Genomic DNA, 15,172 nt, shown 5'->3' on the forward strand with positions numbered 1-15,172 from the left:
GCAAAGTTCCCAAATACTCTGCTCATAGACTGTACTGGCCAAGCAATTAGATCACTCCTGAATTTAAAAAGTACCCAGAAGCAACTCTGCATGTACACTAGTTTTTTCAAAGCACAATGGAAAGTTGGCACATACTGCATTTACGAGAGCTGTAATCTGGTTTAAACATGGGTTTATTTTAAAAATCTTCAGCTCTCATCTGTAGGCTACTCCAGAACTCAGTGAATCAGCAAATAGTTACTTATTGGAAAGCTCCCTTCCTTAGGACACCTTGACCACCATTCAGTAGTTTGCTGAAATTGTGAAAAGAACTGCACCATCAATCTTCACTACAGGCAACTATCTACAGGTGTACAGGACCTAGAATGTGAAGTATTCAGGATGAACATTTAAATTTTGATATACAGACCTCCAGTGAATCAAATATTCTGCAGAATACAGAAAATTTAAGTAAATAGCAGCCATATAAGAGAGCATCTTACAGGTATTTACAATATATTTAGCATCATGTCATGAGCTTAGGTGTGCTTTTTTCCCTTTGTCTTCTTTCAGATACTCATGGATTTTAAAGCATCTCAACCAGGTTTTTAAAGGAAATCAGACACTACACAGGTTAAACAACATGGTTCTATTAAAAACTATCTTTAACCATGGCACTCAGTGACAGCAATACAATACTTTTTTCCACAAAGCAACTAATATAAAAATATGCCATAAAATCATCTGTAGACTAGTATGCTAGTACATACATATAATCATAACATTCTTTTATAAACTCTTTCCTGAGATACCTTGGGTTGTTTGATTTTCTTGTATTACTGGATGCATTATCTTTATGATTCATCTAAAACAATTGCAAAATATTTTTAATGTGCAGGACACTCAGTAACATGTAAAAGTAATTTGTAAATACATGGCAAAGAAACAGCTCTTAGAAATTATGCACTTTTTTACTTTGTTATATTTTTTAACATTTGGCTCCTTGGGAGACAGAAGGATGGTGCAAGAAAAACCTGAAATTAGAGCTATGAATTGACAAAAAGCAGGAAAGCATTCAGGAATGTTAGGAGTTGGAATATATTATAAATGACACAAAGAGAAAGCCGTAAGTCATGTTGGCTATGTACTGTCTTACAAAGCAACTGGACATATCTTAGTTCACAGTATAATAAATATTTTTACTAATCTGTTTTGGAAGAGCAAATGTCTTTTAGGGTTTCAAGCTCCTGTATAAGTTTCTTGTTCTGAACTTCTAGCACTGCAACACGACTCTCCAGACATTTTATGTATTCTTTCTTCCGACGTCGACATTCTTTAGCAGCTTCCCTGCAAAAAGCAGAAGTAAAAAGTGCAAACAAAAAAGCCATTTGCATGCCATTAGAAAGCTCAGCAGAGTATGGAGACTATGACAGAATTCCAAATTTTGGAATATCTCCCAAATCAGTCTGAAAACACTAAGCAAAATTGGGTTCCACAAGGGCCTCAAGTGTCTCTTTCTCAAGTTCATATGGCAATCTGTAGAATTGCTTCCTCTCATGCCTTGATTAAAGTTCATAATAAAGGAGGTCCAAATGAAAGAAAGTTATTCTGCTTTATGACAATAAAGATCTTTGAGGGCCTTGAGTTCCTCAATGAGAGTCTTGTTTTGGTTTTCAAGCACAGCCACACGATTTTCAAGACATTTGACATATTCTTTCTTCTTTCTGCGACATTCTCTGGCAGCTTCCCTGGAACCAATACAAGGCAAATGACTACAGGAACAGCCACAATATGGCAAAGACTGGATAAATGCAATTACCTGCAATCCCAGTGGCTCCACAATAACAACAACCACCACCACCAACTGCTGGATTGCACAAACAGAACATCGGATAACAGCCAAAAGCAGTAACACAGTTAAAATATAATCCAAAATATCTAGAACTTGAAATGCATCCAGCATCACCAAATACAAAGATGGAACCAATACACAGAAGAATCAAGAAAAACAGGGAGTAATTGATGATGTATTGACTTGACTTGCACTAAACATTAGGATGGAAAGCAGCATTTCTTCTTCCAGTCACATTCTACTTTGTCTGTTTATCGGGAGCATTGTCTTCTGCCATCAAAATCTTAAAACCAAACCCAGAGAATATACTTTCAGAAAAACACAAACATAACTCTACTCTCTTCAGATAAAAACTAGATGCCAAGCTTACATGAAGATAAAAACTTACTGCATGTTGTAACAATATACAATACAATTTAATCCAAACAAATACAATTTATTAGCATTTCAGAACTGGCTGCCTGAGCACATTTCAGCCACACGAGTCTGTAGTTTTTATTGCTGGCAAATGATAGCCTGAAGCCATTTTGTAGTTCTGCTCAAAAGTCTCTAATATTTGAGCTAAACACTTTGGCTAGTGTGTTCAGAAGCATGTGACTAAACAAGCATTCAAATCCAGAAGAAATATTAGAAGTACTGGGAGTCCTCCTTTACTACCTTGGAACATGACAAACTACCAAATTGTGAGAGGCTAACATTCCAGCAAGTTATGAGCTATAGCATAGGCATTAGTTTTAAAACTGAAGGAAGAAGAAACATAAAGGAGGCACAACAATGCAGTGATCCTTGTAAGTAATTTAAAATAAAGGACAGGCATGAGAGCAAAGCAATACCATTAATTCAATTATAAGACAAGTGGCTAAGCAGTGTATTAGAAATCTGCAGAGCAGACTATTTCTACTATTAATCTGCCAATGACAGAGGTGGCTACACATTTTAAAAAGACAGACTCCCCAAGGAATAGCAAGAAGACTGCACAGAGAAAGACTGACATTTACAACACTCAGTCAAGTCCATGACAACTAATTAAAAAATATACAGCAACTTCACACAATGGGCCTCACAAAATGACAGGGACACTGCAAAGTATCCCATCCCAGCAGCCAAGTATTTGGCAAAGTCTATAATTATCATTCCATCTTTGAATAAGTCCTCTTCACAGCATCATTAATGGACAGCTGCTAATGAGATCCTCAGCTATTTTCCTAAACAATTCTTTGTGGGGATGTTTCAAAATGAAAGAGGCCCTACTGGTCATTTTACTGTCAGTAGTGGGAGAGGACAGGAAGTAAAATGCAACAAAAAGTGTAACTCTGGATCATCACAAAAATTATCTGATATTGATTTCTGAATCACCTAATATTTTCAAACTAAAAATCCATGGCTTTAAGGTCAAATGTTCCAGTGTTAACAACCAATACTCTGTGCTAGAAGGACATGGGATGACTGAAAAGAATTTCCTGCCTTCCCTTCATCAATTACAGGCAGTGCTCATGACCTTAAGAAGAAAACTTTGTTCTAATGTTTGGGGGAGGGGGGGAGGTAGTTTACAAGACTGACCATGAATTATGGCATAGTCTTACCTATTTTTCAAAAGTCTCAGCTCTCTCTTGCGTGTGGCCTCTTCTGCCATTTGCTGAGGGCTGTGCAGCGTCCCTGGCGAGGCTGCCATCACCACTCCCTGAGGTAAGGTGGTTGTGGGAGTTCGGATCTGGTAAGCTGGCATGTCTCCAGTGGCAGCTGCATAAAAGAAACATATTTTAAAACATATGGCAAAAAAAGAAGTGTATCTGAAAATAACAGATTTCTGATAATGATTTATCCAGCATCCCAGATACATAAATTATTTCACACGTCTGTAATGACACAACTATATTTTTTTATCTTAATAGCATTTATTTCCATACTGTCAAGTGTCTGAATTGCTCTAGCATGTGGCCCCAGCAGCCAGCTGGACTGAAAGCTTCCACATGGCTCTCTTCATACAACATGGGGAAAGCAGTTTGAGAAACAGTTCAGGCAGTGACACTTCCTGTTTGCACAATCCCACAAAAAGAAGGACCTGCATATAAACTGAGGTTTATATGCTACCCTGTTCTCCCTGTACAGGATTCAATTTGCTTCAGAAGACAACTTTCTCCTCCTTCCTTGTGATAGCAACAGTACCAGCTTTACAGCCTCTCCTCCTCTTACAACAGCAGTTTGGCAACCCTTGGGAAACGAGTGAGAGCTGCTGTTGCTACAATGAAAAGGAACAGACAAGTGCTCAGGATGTTCAGGCATTTGTTCCCTGGGCAAGAGGACCACACATGGGATGCTGCAGCATTAGCAGCAACAGGAGGCAGTGGCAGTTGCACAGGAAGGAGTGTAGCTGCACAGTAAATCAGAGGGCAAAAGTTCAGATTCAGCTCCTGAGCTTAGCAGTTTTGTGCCCTCCCCAAGCCAAATGCTGATCTGATATGACTGGAAACCAACACCTTTCTCACAGACTCACGTCATTTCTTTGTTTCAGATGTACTTGTCCCTACATGATGTACCTCAACTTAAAAACACTGGGGAAGTCCTAAGTACTTGTGTCTTGTCTGACAGAAAACAAAACCAAACAAAAAACATACTCCTCTTTACATTCTGAGCAAGTATTTACCTATTTCCTTCCATTAATATTTTACATTTACATATGATAGAACAAAAATTCAAATTGTGTCATTAAAGCAACTGTAGATAATTGATGTTTCAGAGGCTATTGTTACACTTATTTTATACTTTAATTCTCCAAAGCATTATTCAAATAATGGAAAAACATGTCTCACAGTTTAACCCCAGCCTGCAACTAAGCACCACACAGTCAGGCACTTGTTCACTCCACCCACACAGCTCCCCAGCTGGATGAGGTAGAGCAAACTCATAGGTTGAGATGGGAACAGTTTGATGGAAATAAAATAATAAATGTAATGAAAAGGAAAATAACAAAAAGAAAGAGAAATAAACCCAAGAAAAATAATTAATGCAAATTAGAAGCAATTGTTTACCACTCACCAACTGATGGCCAGCCTGCTGCTGGGCAGCAGGCTCTAGGCCAGCTTTCCCTCCAGTTTATATGCTCAGCATGATGCCTTAGGTATGGAATATCCCTCTGGCTATCTGGGGTCAGCTGTTCTGGATGTGATCCCCCACAGCTCTCAGTGCACTCCCAGCCCACTCACTGACAGACTGTGAGAGGCTGGAAAGTCCCTGACTTAGTGCAACTACTGCTGAGCAACAACCAAACCATGAGTGAGCTATCAACACCTCTCTCATCCTAAAACCAAAAAACAGCACTGTACCAGCTAACAGGAAGAAAATTAACTCTATCCCAGCTGACACCAGGTCAACTTGGAAAAATAAAAGGTAGACAAAAACATCTTGGGGAGGCTGACAGATTGAGCAGTTAACTATAAGGGGAAAAAACAAATCTAATAAAAATATACTATTATTCCTACTATATTAATGTAAGAGCTTCACTAGTTCAAAACAAACAAAAAAAATGGAATCAAGTTGTGCTTAGACTACAATTCCACAACCATGTCCTGAAATCATTATCAGCTTAAACCCCGTGCACCTCCCCCCCTCCTCAGTCCTGTGGGTAAAAGTGTTTGTGGAATTACAAGATGAACTGGACCAGTGAACTGACCTGGATAATCCCCCGGGGATGTGGGAGGGAGAGAGGGAGGGGGAAATCAGCTCAGAACAGCCCTGTGAGCAATGACAGGCAGCTGCCCTGAGCACAGGGCTTGGTCATCTTGTACATCTACAGGGGAATTGCTTAACCCTTTAAATCCTCCACATTTCTTAGCAGTCCCAGTCACGTCAATGGAATGGTACCTCAGCTCACTAACTATAAAAGTGGAATTTTAGCAACTCCTCAGGCTCACCTTTATGCTGGCCACATTACATACATCTTACAGACTCTATGGTAAGAACTATCTTTTCCTCTCTCATCACTAGGTATTAAAGAGATGTTACCTTAATTTGCCTTAGCTACAATGAATTAGAAATCCAAGCAAACCATTCTGTAGATGAAGTCATGGTGGGGAAGCTCCACAACCCAATCACCTCAGCCTGGCAAGACCAACTAATTTGTTGTCTGTGTTTGACTTAAGCTCAGATGGCAGCAAACAGACTTACTGCAGCTTTTGTGCAGAGGACTCAGTGTGATCATGTACCTCCAGCAAGACTTAACAAAAGCAAGTCCCTATCTCAGCTGGGATCAGCAAACACCGCTGGTAAATGTTCTAGTCTGAGCAGGTCCCAGTAGTGGCAGTCTCTGCCTGACAGTTGTCTCCCTTAGAAACCTGCCAGCACAGGAACACAGATAAACAACTATTCTGGTGGTACTGACCTTGCCAATCTAGACACCACTGTTTAGAAACAGAAAGCATAGCATAGCATTGACCAAGTATCTTTTAGCTGTGCAATAATATATATTTTCCGATATATCATTGCAAAAATATATTTTGAAGATTGAAAAATGTTTTGTGCATTAGCTCAAGAAATTACAATGTAACTGAGTTCCCCAGAAAATGACCTTTGGAAAGATGAAACAGGTTCTAAACACAGTGGGATAAATTTAATTTTTTTCAAAGTTATTTTAAGCCTAATTATGCATCTATATTACAGTGAAGAATACCTTCCATTTCAGCATTTGAAACAAATGTCCTACACACTTCATCCAGACTGTCAAACTTCTTTGGCCATTTCTAATGACACTTCACCAAGGTTTAATGTAATTCCTAAGGTACCAGAAACAGAACTGAGAGTGTTAACAAAGCAACAAATCTGGAGTTGGTGCATTTCCCTATCACACTGCCCCGGGTAATTTTTTTTTCTTTTTTTTTTTCCCCTTAAAATGCAAGGGGAGTAAAAAGTCAATGAAAACCTGAAGCTTTTAGTTGAGACTTGCAAAATGAAAATTAAGAAAGCCAATAGACAACTAGTGAAAAAAACCAAACATGCATTAAAAAAAAATAAAATAAAAAAGCAATCACCTCTTGGAAAAAGTAACTTGCTGAACACTAGAGAGCATCCCTGCACTCAGTTCTTTCAGTGACTATCCAAGAGAAAAAACGCCCGATGCATTTGGATGCCTATTCTCCCCCTCTGTGAGTCATAATGGTGGGACTTGATTATCAAGGGGTTTTTAACTTCACCACTAAACTGGCTACACAAGGCATGAATCATTATCCCTTTGAGCATTAAATACACGGACCCTGAGCAGATATTTATCTCTGGATTAATGAAACAAGCGCGGCAGCAGCGAGCAGCAGCACGTAGGGGCCGGCAGGGAAGCAGTTAATGGCACCGAGCTGCCGGAGGCAATTGAGAGGCAGAAAGGAACTGACTAAATCGCAGCATGACTTGGAGCTGACGTCAATGTGTATCTTGTTTGGAGTTTAACTTTTCCAGTTCCCTACTGCAACACGATTCCAGGAAATCTAATGACGTCAGCCTTTTGAACTCAATTAGCTGAGGAACAGACCATTTTAACAGTGGAGGAGAAAACAAGCAGGCGCTACAATACTTCAATTATTGCCCTCCAATCTGTTTCCATTCAGTGTGTTCTAATACTCGGAGCACAGGGTTGATTTACACGCTAGGTTGAAGCCCATGGCTATCAAATTTGTAGCGCCTATTGCTCAATAAAAAAGGCAGTTGTCATTTTTACAAAAGAAAAAGCAATTATAAACACAGCAACATATATGACTATCACCACAATAAAGAAAAATGCAAAAGTAGAGCGGTGGATTGTTTTCAGCAAAATCCTGCATCAAATAATAAAGAACAGTTACTGAATCAATGTGTGCAAAAACTCATACACTAACAGTGATTTTTAGGTTTTTCCCCCCCAAACAAAACTGTTAAAATTGCCCTGGAATCCTACACTAAGTAGAGAGAATTAGAAGCTATTTGCATGACTTTAGAGAGAAGAAAGAATTACAGCAACAGGTTCAAAAGAAAATGCCACAAATATTAACTAAACACTGCACAGACATCCAAAAATACCATATCAAAGGCTAACAAAATTTTTACCTGTTTCATCTCCTGTTACAGCCATGATCAACTTCTGCACACACGATTCTGCTGCTCCTCTACCAGAGCTCAGCATGAACTGTTCCAAACTACCAAGCATGTGCAGGATTACAAGCAAGAGCACTGACATCACAATGACCTCACTTGCTTACTGCTGTCATTAACATGCTCCATCACTGGAACAGCTCACTGAAACTGCAGCCCAAAGAATTCCTTTTCCAGTAAACCTGGATTTTTTTTTCCTCTTCCATACTGCTATAAATCCTAGCTTTGTTCTTTTTCCCTGAATTATTCATAAAGCTACAGAAAGCACTCACCACAAAGCAGGCTGTTAAGAAAGACCTGAAAATTCACAGCACTGACTGACAGAAATGAAAACGTGGCTCTAGCATTCATGAATGAATTCAAATGATAAAGTCATGATTGGATAGAAAATAAGGAAATTTAAAACAGACATGCAGTTGTTTTCATTGGAACAGTTCCAATAAAAGGCAGAGAACTCTGTTGGACAGACATGCAAGACAGGAAAGCTTAATAAGCTGTAACAAATAGGTAAATGAAAGGCTAGAGCTCCTTGCTTTGCAGGAAAACCCACAACCCACTCATTTAATTTCAGTTAAAAGCTTCAGAAATTATTAAGGAACACTCCAACGAAGTAAGTCAGCCTAAAGCCAGTGGTTTCAGATGCTGTACCAAGCAGAACAGTGACTCTGCGTAAAGGCTACCTCTTCCCTCTTCCCTCCTTTTTCAAAATATATCCAAGAGATTGTTTGACTCTGTTTTAAAATATAAATTAAAAAAACCAGCAACTCCGCTCTAAGAGAGTTACTCCTTATTTACATCAATGCAAATGAAATAGTTTCAGACCAAGAGTCCAAGCACTGGTTTGTATGTAGGGCACAACAAACTTCTAAGGTGTTTGTACCAAACAAATTCAGAGTGGCAATTTATCAACTGTGAAACTGTGCTGGATGGCAGCACTGGAAGCATCAATGTTTGCACTGATGTTCTGTGTTTTACATCCTGTGTTTATAGGAGTGTTCTGTGATTACAGGAGCACTTCAGGATCAGATGTACAGAAGATCAGAACTAAAGCACAAGGAGTTCAAGCCACAGATATCAAATATCACTAACAATGTAACGAAAATACACATAGATCCCAACAGAATGATTTTTATATAACTTTTCTACACTCACTTTCACTAATCATCAAAACACTTCCTTCTTCAGCTAGCAAAAAAATCCTTAACCCTTAATGTGTTAGGAAATTGCCCACACTAGAACTGCCTCTTATTTTGCCTACAAATGTAAACTTGTAGCAAATACAATGTCACTCAATTGGATCAATGTATTTGGCACTTTTATCCTAATATTTTTCCACATCACAGGTTATCAGAAAATACCAAACACATGGTTTATAAAAATACATATGTAAGTGGTAGGATTACTAAGCAGAATAATTTTTCTATTATAATCGATGTTATCACAACATTAGCTACAGTCAACTACAAAGTGTACATCAATGACAAATGTTCATAACCTGTGTGCCAACAGACTTTCTGGCATAGGCAGGATGAGCTGTAATAAGGACATTTCAGACACTTGTATATTCAACTTATTCCATTGTCCCACTCCATTGTAATTAACTCAGGTTTGCTGCCTTCATACAATTGTATTGCTGTAAACATGTTCACAATGTTTTTATACATTTTTTTTTTACTGTAGATGTTTTGTTCTTTCCTAAAGATTTTCTAACATCAATAGCATGTAGAGTAAGTTGAAGCCTTTTATCTTCTCATCATCTCCAAGTTCATGCTCATTTACTGTTTGCTTTGTACTTTTCCCTGTATGTTATGTCACATTTTTGACTATGTTAACAGCTATGAGGCTCACTAAAGCACTGGACTTTGAACCAAAGGAACAGAGAATTCCAGGAAATAAACTTCTCTGAGCAGGGACAGAGAACAAATCCATTTACTTAAAAGTATCTAGATGCTTCCAGAAATATGATGTAGAAGGCATTCAGTTACTGTCTCTGAATCCATTTTGTAAGTTTCCATCACAGGCAAAACACTTAAAGGGCAATTCCATCTTGTGGAGCCCATTGCTGAGACTGAGCAGCCCTGTCAGAGAACAGCTCTGTAATGGAGAGTCTGTAAAGGAAAAATCAGTCAAATGGAATTCCTAAGGACTGAAATGCTGCCAGACAAAATCCTCAAATGCTGTGCTTCTTCACAAATGGGAGGTTTAAGAAGCAGCTGAGGAGTTATTCTTTCTGCCCCTGACACCAAAGCTCTGAAAAATCAAAGCAGTACCTATAAAATACTAACTACAGTGAACCTGGAGAGATGGGAGGCGGCCTCTGATTTAAGGGATGTGTAGGCACACACACAGAAAACATATTAGACTCATACTCAGAAAAACATGCAGCACTAGAGTGGGAAATTGGTTTGGAGACAGCCAAATTTGGGACTTAGGGCTTTGGTAAGTATGTATTCATAATAACATTTTGGGAAGTTGTAACAACACTCTCTGAACAATAAAAACATCTGGCTAAGGTATTTTCATCTTATAGTCTTAAAGCACTTGAAATGCTTCTGGAAAAGTCTTGGGAAAACAATTTCGACATTTATTTGATGATCCTCATCCACTTCATGAATACATATCTAAATCCTTCCTAGCTCTTCTCATGGCTTATTTCAGATAGCTGTTTTGGCTTAAGGAAGTATTCATACAGCCCTCCCCTCTACTTCTCTCTGTCAATGAAATATTATTTTTAAAATCTGTATATTCTCCATAGCTATTAATTTAGTGTCTCCACAGAGAAATCTAGCTCCCATTTTCAAAGGTTGTCATCACTTCATGTGTGCACTTTATAGGACCTTCAAAGCATTCCTCTGTGAGAAAACTAGCTTCATTAAAGGATCTACTTTCTAGTAACTGCAAGAGCCATAAGTTGAAAGGAAATTCTGCCCTAAACATATCCCAGAATCTTCAGAATTTGTGTTTTATTAACATTAACTGCTGAAAAAAACAAATTCGTTTCATATATTAAACGATGTGCACCTTCAGCATCTCACTTCCATCTGTAGCAGTACCTTTATTCCAATTAAACATGTCTCAAAATCTGCAAAGGACAATCCAAAGCAGAAAGTGATGTTATACTGCTATTTCACTCTTTTTAACCAAACACAGTAGCAGCCTTACTAAGCAGAAACCTGAATCCCTTCCTAAGACTCTTTCATCTTGCTATGAGTATTTTACTTAATGGTGCAATAATGTCAAGACAAAATAAGAAAAGTTTTAAGAAAAATTGTTTAATGTGAAAAAATGAAAAAAAAGTAAACTATTAAAATATACCTTGAACAACAACTTGGCTTCCAGGAACAAAAAACTGTTGTGTGCCATCAGATGACTGTGCTGCATATTGCACAATGGTAGCACCTGGCTGAGGAGCTCCCGAATTTGTCACAGTCTGAATTGTACCACCTTGAGATATGGTAACTAAACAGGGGAAAAAAAAAAGAGAAGTTAGGGAACAGAAAGACATAACACATGCTAAAAAACATGCAATAAACACTGTCTTACAGGACTCCTGGTCCTCTCCTTGCTTAAGGACCAACTGTATGATAAAATTTAGATAATATTAATACTGATTTCCACAAATATAAAGTCTGTTGTGTAGTATATGCCATACATATAACAGATAAAAAGCTGTGTTCAACACATTTTATCTCTGTTTCCAGAAATATTAACTCTACTAAAATAGTTTAAATATGTGGGGAAAAATCATAGCTCTTAGCCATATAAAAGTGATGTTTTAAATACTAACATAGGAGTTATTTAAAATAAAAAATCTTTAAAAAGTTGTTCATTGACTCTCAGAAAACAAAATCCAGGACATCAAGACAAAGGAAAATAAAGATGTCTAACACTAACAATCTTTTCCTTAGTGTTAGCACAACATTTAACCAGGTTGTACACAGCTGTACAGAGCCCAATACTCATGTAAAAAAAGAAACAGAACAAAGTAGGGTTCTTCCCTCAATGTAATAGCAATATGAAAAAAACAAATATACTTTCCCCATTAATAAAAATCATACTGCCTTCTTGCCATAATCAAGTATTTATAAAAATGCAATTCCCTAGAGACATCATTAATTGTATATTCCTTCTGAAATTAGCATTGCCTTTGTTAAACACAGAAATATCACTGAATCACAGAATGGCTTGAGTTGGAAAGGACCTTCAAGATCATCTAACTCTGGATCTGCTCAAGCAAGTCCATGTCTGTCTCGTGCTGGAAACTCAGAGCTGGATGCATCCAGGTGGGGTCTCACCAGAGCAGAGGGGCAGAATTGCATCCCTTGATCTGCTGCCCACCCTGCCTTGCATGCAGCCTAAGATCTGGCTGGCTTTATAGGCTGCAAGCACACATTGCCAGCTCATAGCCAGTGTTTCAGCCACCAGCACATCCAGGTCCTCAGTCCACTCACTGCCCAGCCTATATCCACATTCAGGATTGCCACAACCCATACACAGGATGCTGTGTATTGATGATTGGCATTGGCCTTATCATGAAGTTTGCATGGGTCCACCTCTCTACTCTGTCACAGTCCCTTTGGATGGGATCCCTTCTCTCTACTGAGCTTTGAGTCTCAACTGCATCATTCAGCCTGGTGTCACCTGCAAACTTTCTGAAGGGGCAGCTCCACAAAGATTCCACATTTCCATCCAAAGATACAAAATAATACTGGTCCCAGATCTCTGAAGGACACCACTCATCACTGGCCTCCACCTCAGCATAAGGCTATTGATTGGAGCTCTTTGAGCCAATTCCTTATCTACCAAGTGATTCACCAGCCAAATCCACATCTGCTGTGTTAATTAAAGCAATCCTGAAACTTTCAGCTGAGAACCCAATGCCCAATGAGTAAAAAATCTTTTCTGCCTCAAAGAGTAAAAAATCTTTTCTCCCACAAAAGATATTTAAACTATGCTATAAAAGTCATACATAAAAAAAGATTGAAGCTTGCCAATTTCTCTGAATTCATTGTCAGATTACAGTATTTGATGCGATTCCTGAAGGTTCAGCTCTGCTTATCTCAATACAGGATTTGTTAGGTACCTATGTGAATTTTAGAGATTGCTGATTTCACATGTTCTATTTTGGCAACAGTAGGTTGGGTGCTGCACACAGGCCCCATAAGGCATTGAGGAGAAGGGGAAGAGTGTGGCAGGGGGTAGAGTGCAAGATGTTTCAGTCTGGCCTCCAAAGCACAAAGTGCCCCATTTTAAGGCAAGACAAAACAGAGAGAAGCAACAAAAGTAAAGCATTGTATCCCCTACTCTTCACAAAGTCCAGGACAAGAGCAACAAGATTTCTGTCAACTCTACCTCCCAGACAAGTTAAAATGAGCCAAATTCTGCCTTTCAGAGTTAGCACCAGGAATGGTACATCTACACCACCACAGAACCCTACCACATAAACCCCGGTCAGTTTGGCTTTCTAAGCAGTAAAACATCAGCACAGACTGATAAAAAGCTCTCAGCTACACAGTGAACCTGGGTAAACAATTATGTCACAGCTGTCCAGCAATTATTCATTCAGATCCCAACCCAGTACTTTATACACAAAAGTGAATTAACTCCAGTAGCTGCCTCCCTTACAGGACTGATTCCTGCCACATTCCCAGAACACACACTGCCTGTCCCCCATTCACTGTCCTGATCTCAACCACTGCACACACTTTGTTGTGCTGGAGCTCTACTGAAAACTGAGCCTTTTATGATGAGTACAGGACTTTCCTGGACAGTCCCTGTAGCTGAATGCCATGCAGGTGGATGGATGCAAGCAGCATCTTCTCTTCCAACTAGGAGTGAGGACAGTACTAATACCACCCTCTGAGTATGATCATCAGCTCTAATCCAGAAGAAAAACCCAGATCTTTTTCCCTTCCAAAACTGGAAATGGAACTAAAATTAGTCTTTCCCAAAGATTTCTTAATTCTTCAATTGTTAAAAGTCTGTTCTAAGAGAGCAAGTAATTCAAACAGATAGGTAAAGATTTAATAATTTTCATTCCCCCTGCATTTTTTCATGCAGATCATCATGATATGCACAAGGAGGCAGGGGGATGGGGAGACTGATTCACACACTCCAACTGAACAAACAACTCTTACACATTAGACCACTACCCCAGGTGAGGGAAGTAATTTTTTACAGTATTAAACAACCAACATGACAGAACTACAGCCAACAGAGTAGGTGTGTAGTCAGATAAGAATACAAGGCTCCTATACCAGAGAGCATCTTGTGCAAAACTACCCATTTGCCTGGCAGAAAGATCACAGTGTGTTGATGGAGGTAGCTGGCAAAGACATTTTATCTGGTCATGTCAGTCTGTCTGCTTCCAAAGCCAAAGCCAAGAAGCTCCAAGGAAAAAGGTATTGGGAAACCATTCACCATTTTGCCTGGTGAAAAGTAAGTAAAGAAGAGCCATCAATGCTGCTAATAGACAAAAATACATTTGTTTTCCAGACATATTTACTTATCAAGTTCTTCCAAAAACAGTCATCCCAGACATCCAGACATAAACACACAGTCAAAATGATTCAAATTGCCCTTCCTTTGCAGGAATAGAGAGAACAGTAGAGAAAAAAAGGAACCAGCAAATGTAATAACATAACACCTCTTTTAAACCAGGGCACAATACAGATGGTGACACCACAAGGCCAGCTCTTCATTGCCACGGACACTGCACAAGCTTAAAGCACAAACTACTGGGTGCCTGCACAGCAGAACCTGGGCAGCCCATGCTGGCCTGGGACAGAGGAGTCCTCAGGCACAGGAGTGACAGGCAGAAGCACAGAGCTACTGACAGGAGGTGTAAAGATGAAGGAGGTACATGGAGTGACCCTCTGCACCACATGCAGTCTAAAATCAACACTGGATTTGCTACATTCCCACCTGGTTCCTGGTTTTAGCTGACAGCAGTTCCTGAACCAACAGGGAACCAACAGGGAACCAACAGGAAGGCTCAGAGATGCTTCAGATCTGTGCCTCATATATGTAAAGACTAGGGGTCAACAGTCAAGCTCTCTTCAGCAAGTTCCAAATTAACACCCTCTTTATTAAAAGGAAATTATCATCCTTGCTACCACCTGCCTAATTAAAATACACAGAATTTGCTAAGGCAAAAAGTATTTTAACTTACAAAAGTGAACTTTAAAAAAAATCTAATTAATGAACTCATAAATTCAGCAAGAAAAACTA

General features: G+C 39.1%; 1 protein-coding gene across 8 annotated transcripts in view; it reads right to left on the reverse strand.

Annotated features, from left to right (window-relative positions):
• Positions 1–613: 613 nt before the first annotated feature.
• The window catches only part of CREM (cAMP responsive element modulator), a 35,399-nt gene continuing 20,840 nt past the window's right edge, over positions 614–15,172 (reverse strand). For 3 of the 8 annotated variants that reach the window (XM_054273423.1, XM_054273421.1, XM_054273419.1), the window contains 3 exons: positions 11,258–11,401; positions 3,415–3,571; positions 1,235–1,727 (listed from right to left, as the gene is read on the reverse strand). In XM_054273423.1, the coding sequence (XP_054129398.1) occupies positions 1,583–1,727; positions 3,415–3,571; positions 11,258–11,401 (446 nt within the window). In that variant the 3' untranslated portion in view covers positions 1,235–1,582. Of the gene's footprint in view, positions 1,728–3,414; positions 3,572–7,897; positions 7,990–11,257; positions 11,402–15,172 lie in introns of those variants that run through there. The other 5 variants (XM_054273424.1, XM_054273420.1, XM_054273426.1 and 2 more) reach the window with 4 other exon arrangements.

The sequence above is a fragment of the Melozone crissalis genome, unplaced genomic scaffold (assembly GCF_028551555.1).
Source record: "Melozone crissalis strain CALT ecotype California unplaced genomic scaffold, PUWL_Pcris_2 ptg000016l_1, whole genome shotgun sequence".
Taxonomy (NCBI): Eukaryota; Metazoa; Chordata; class Aves; order Passeriformes; family Passerellidae; genus Melozone; species Melozone crissalis.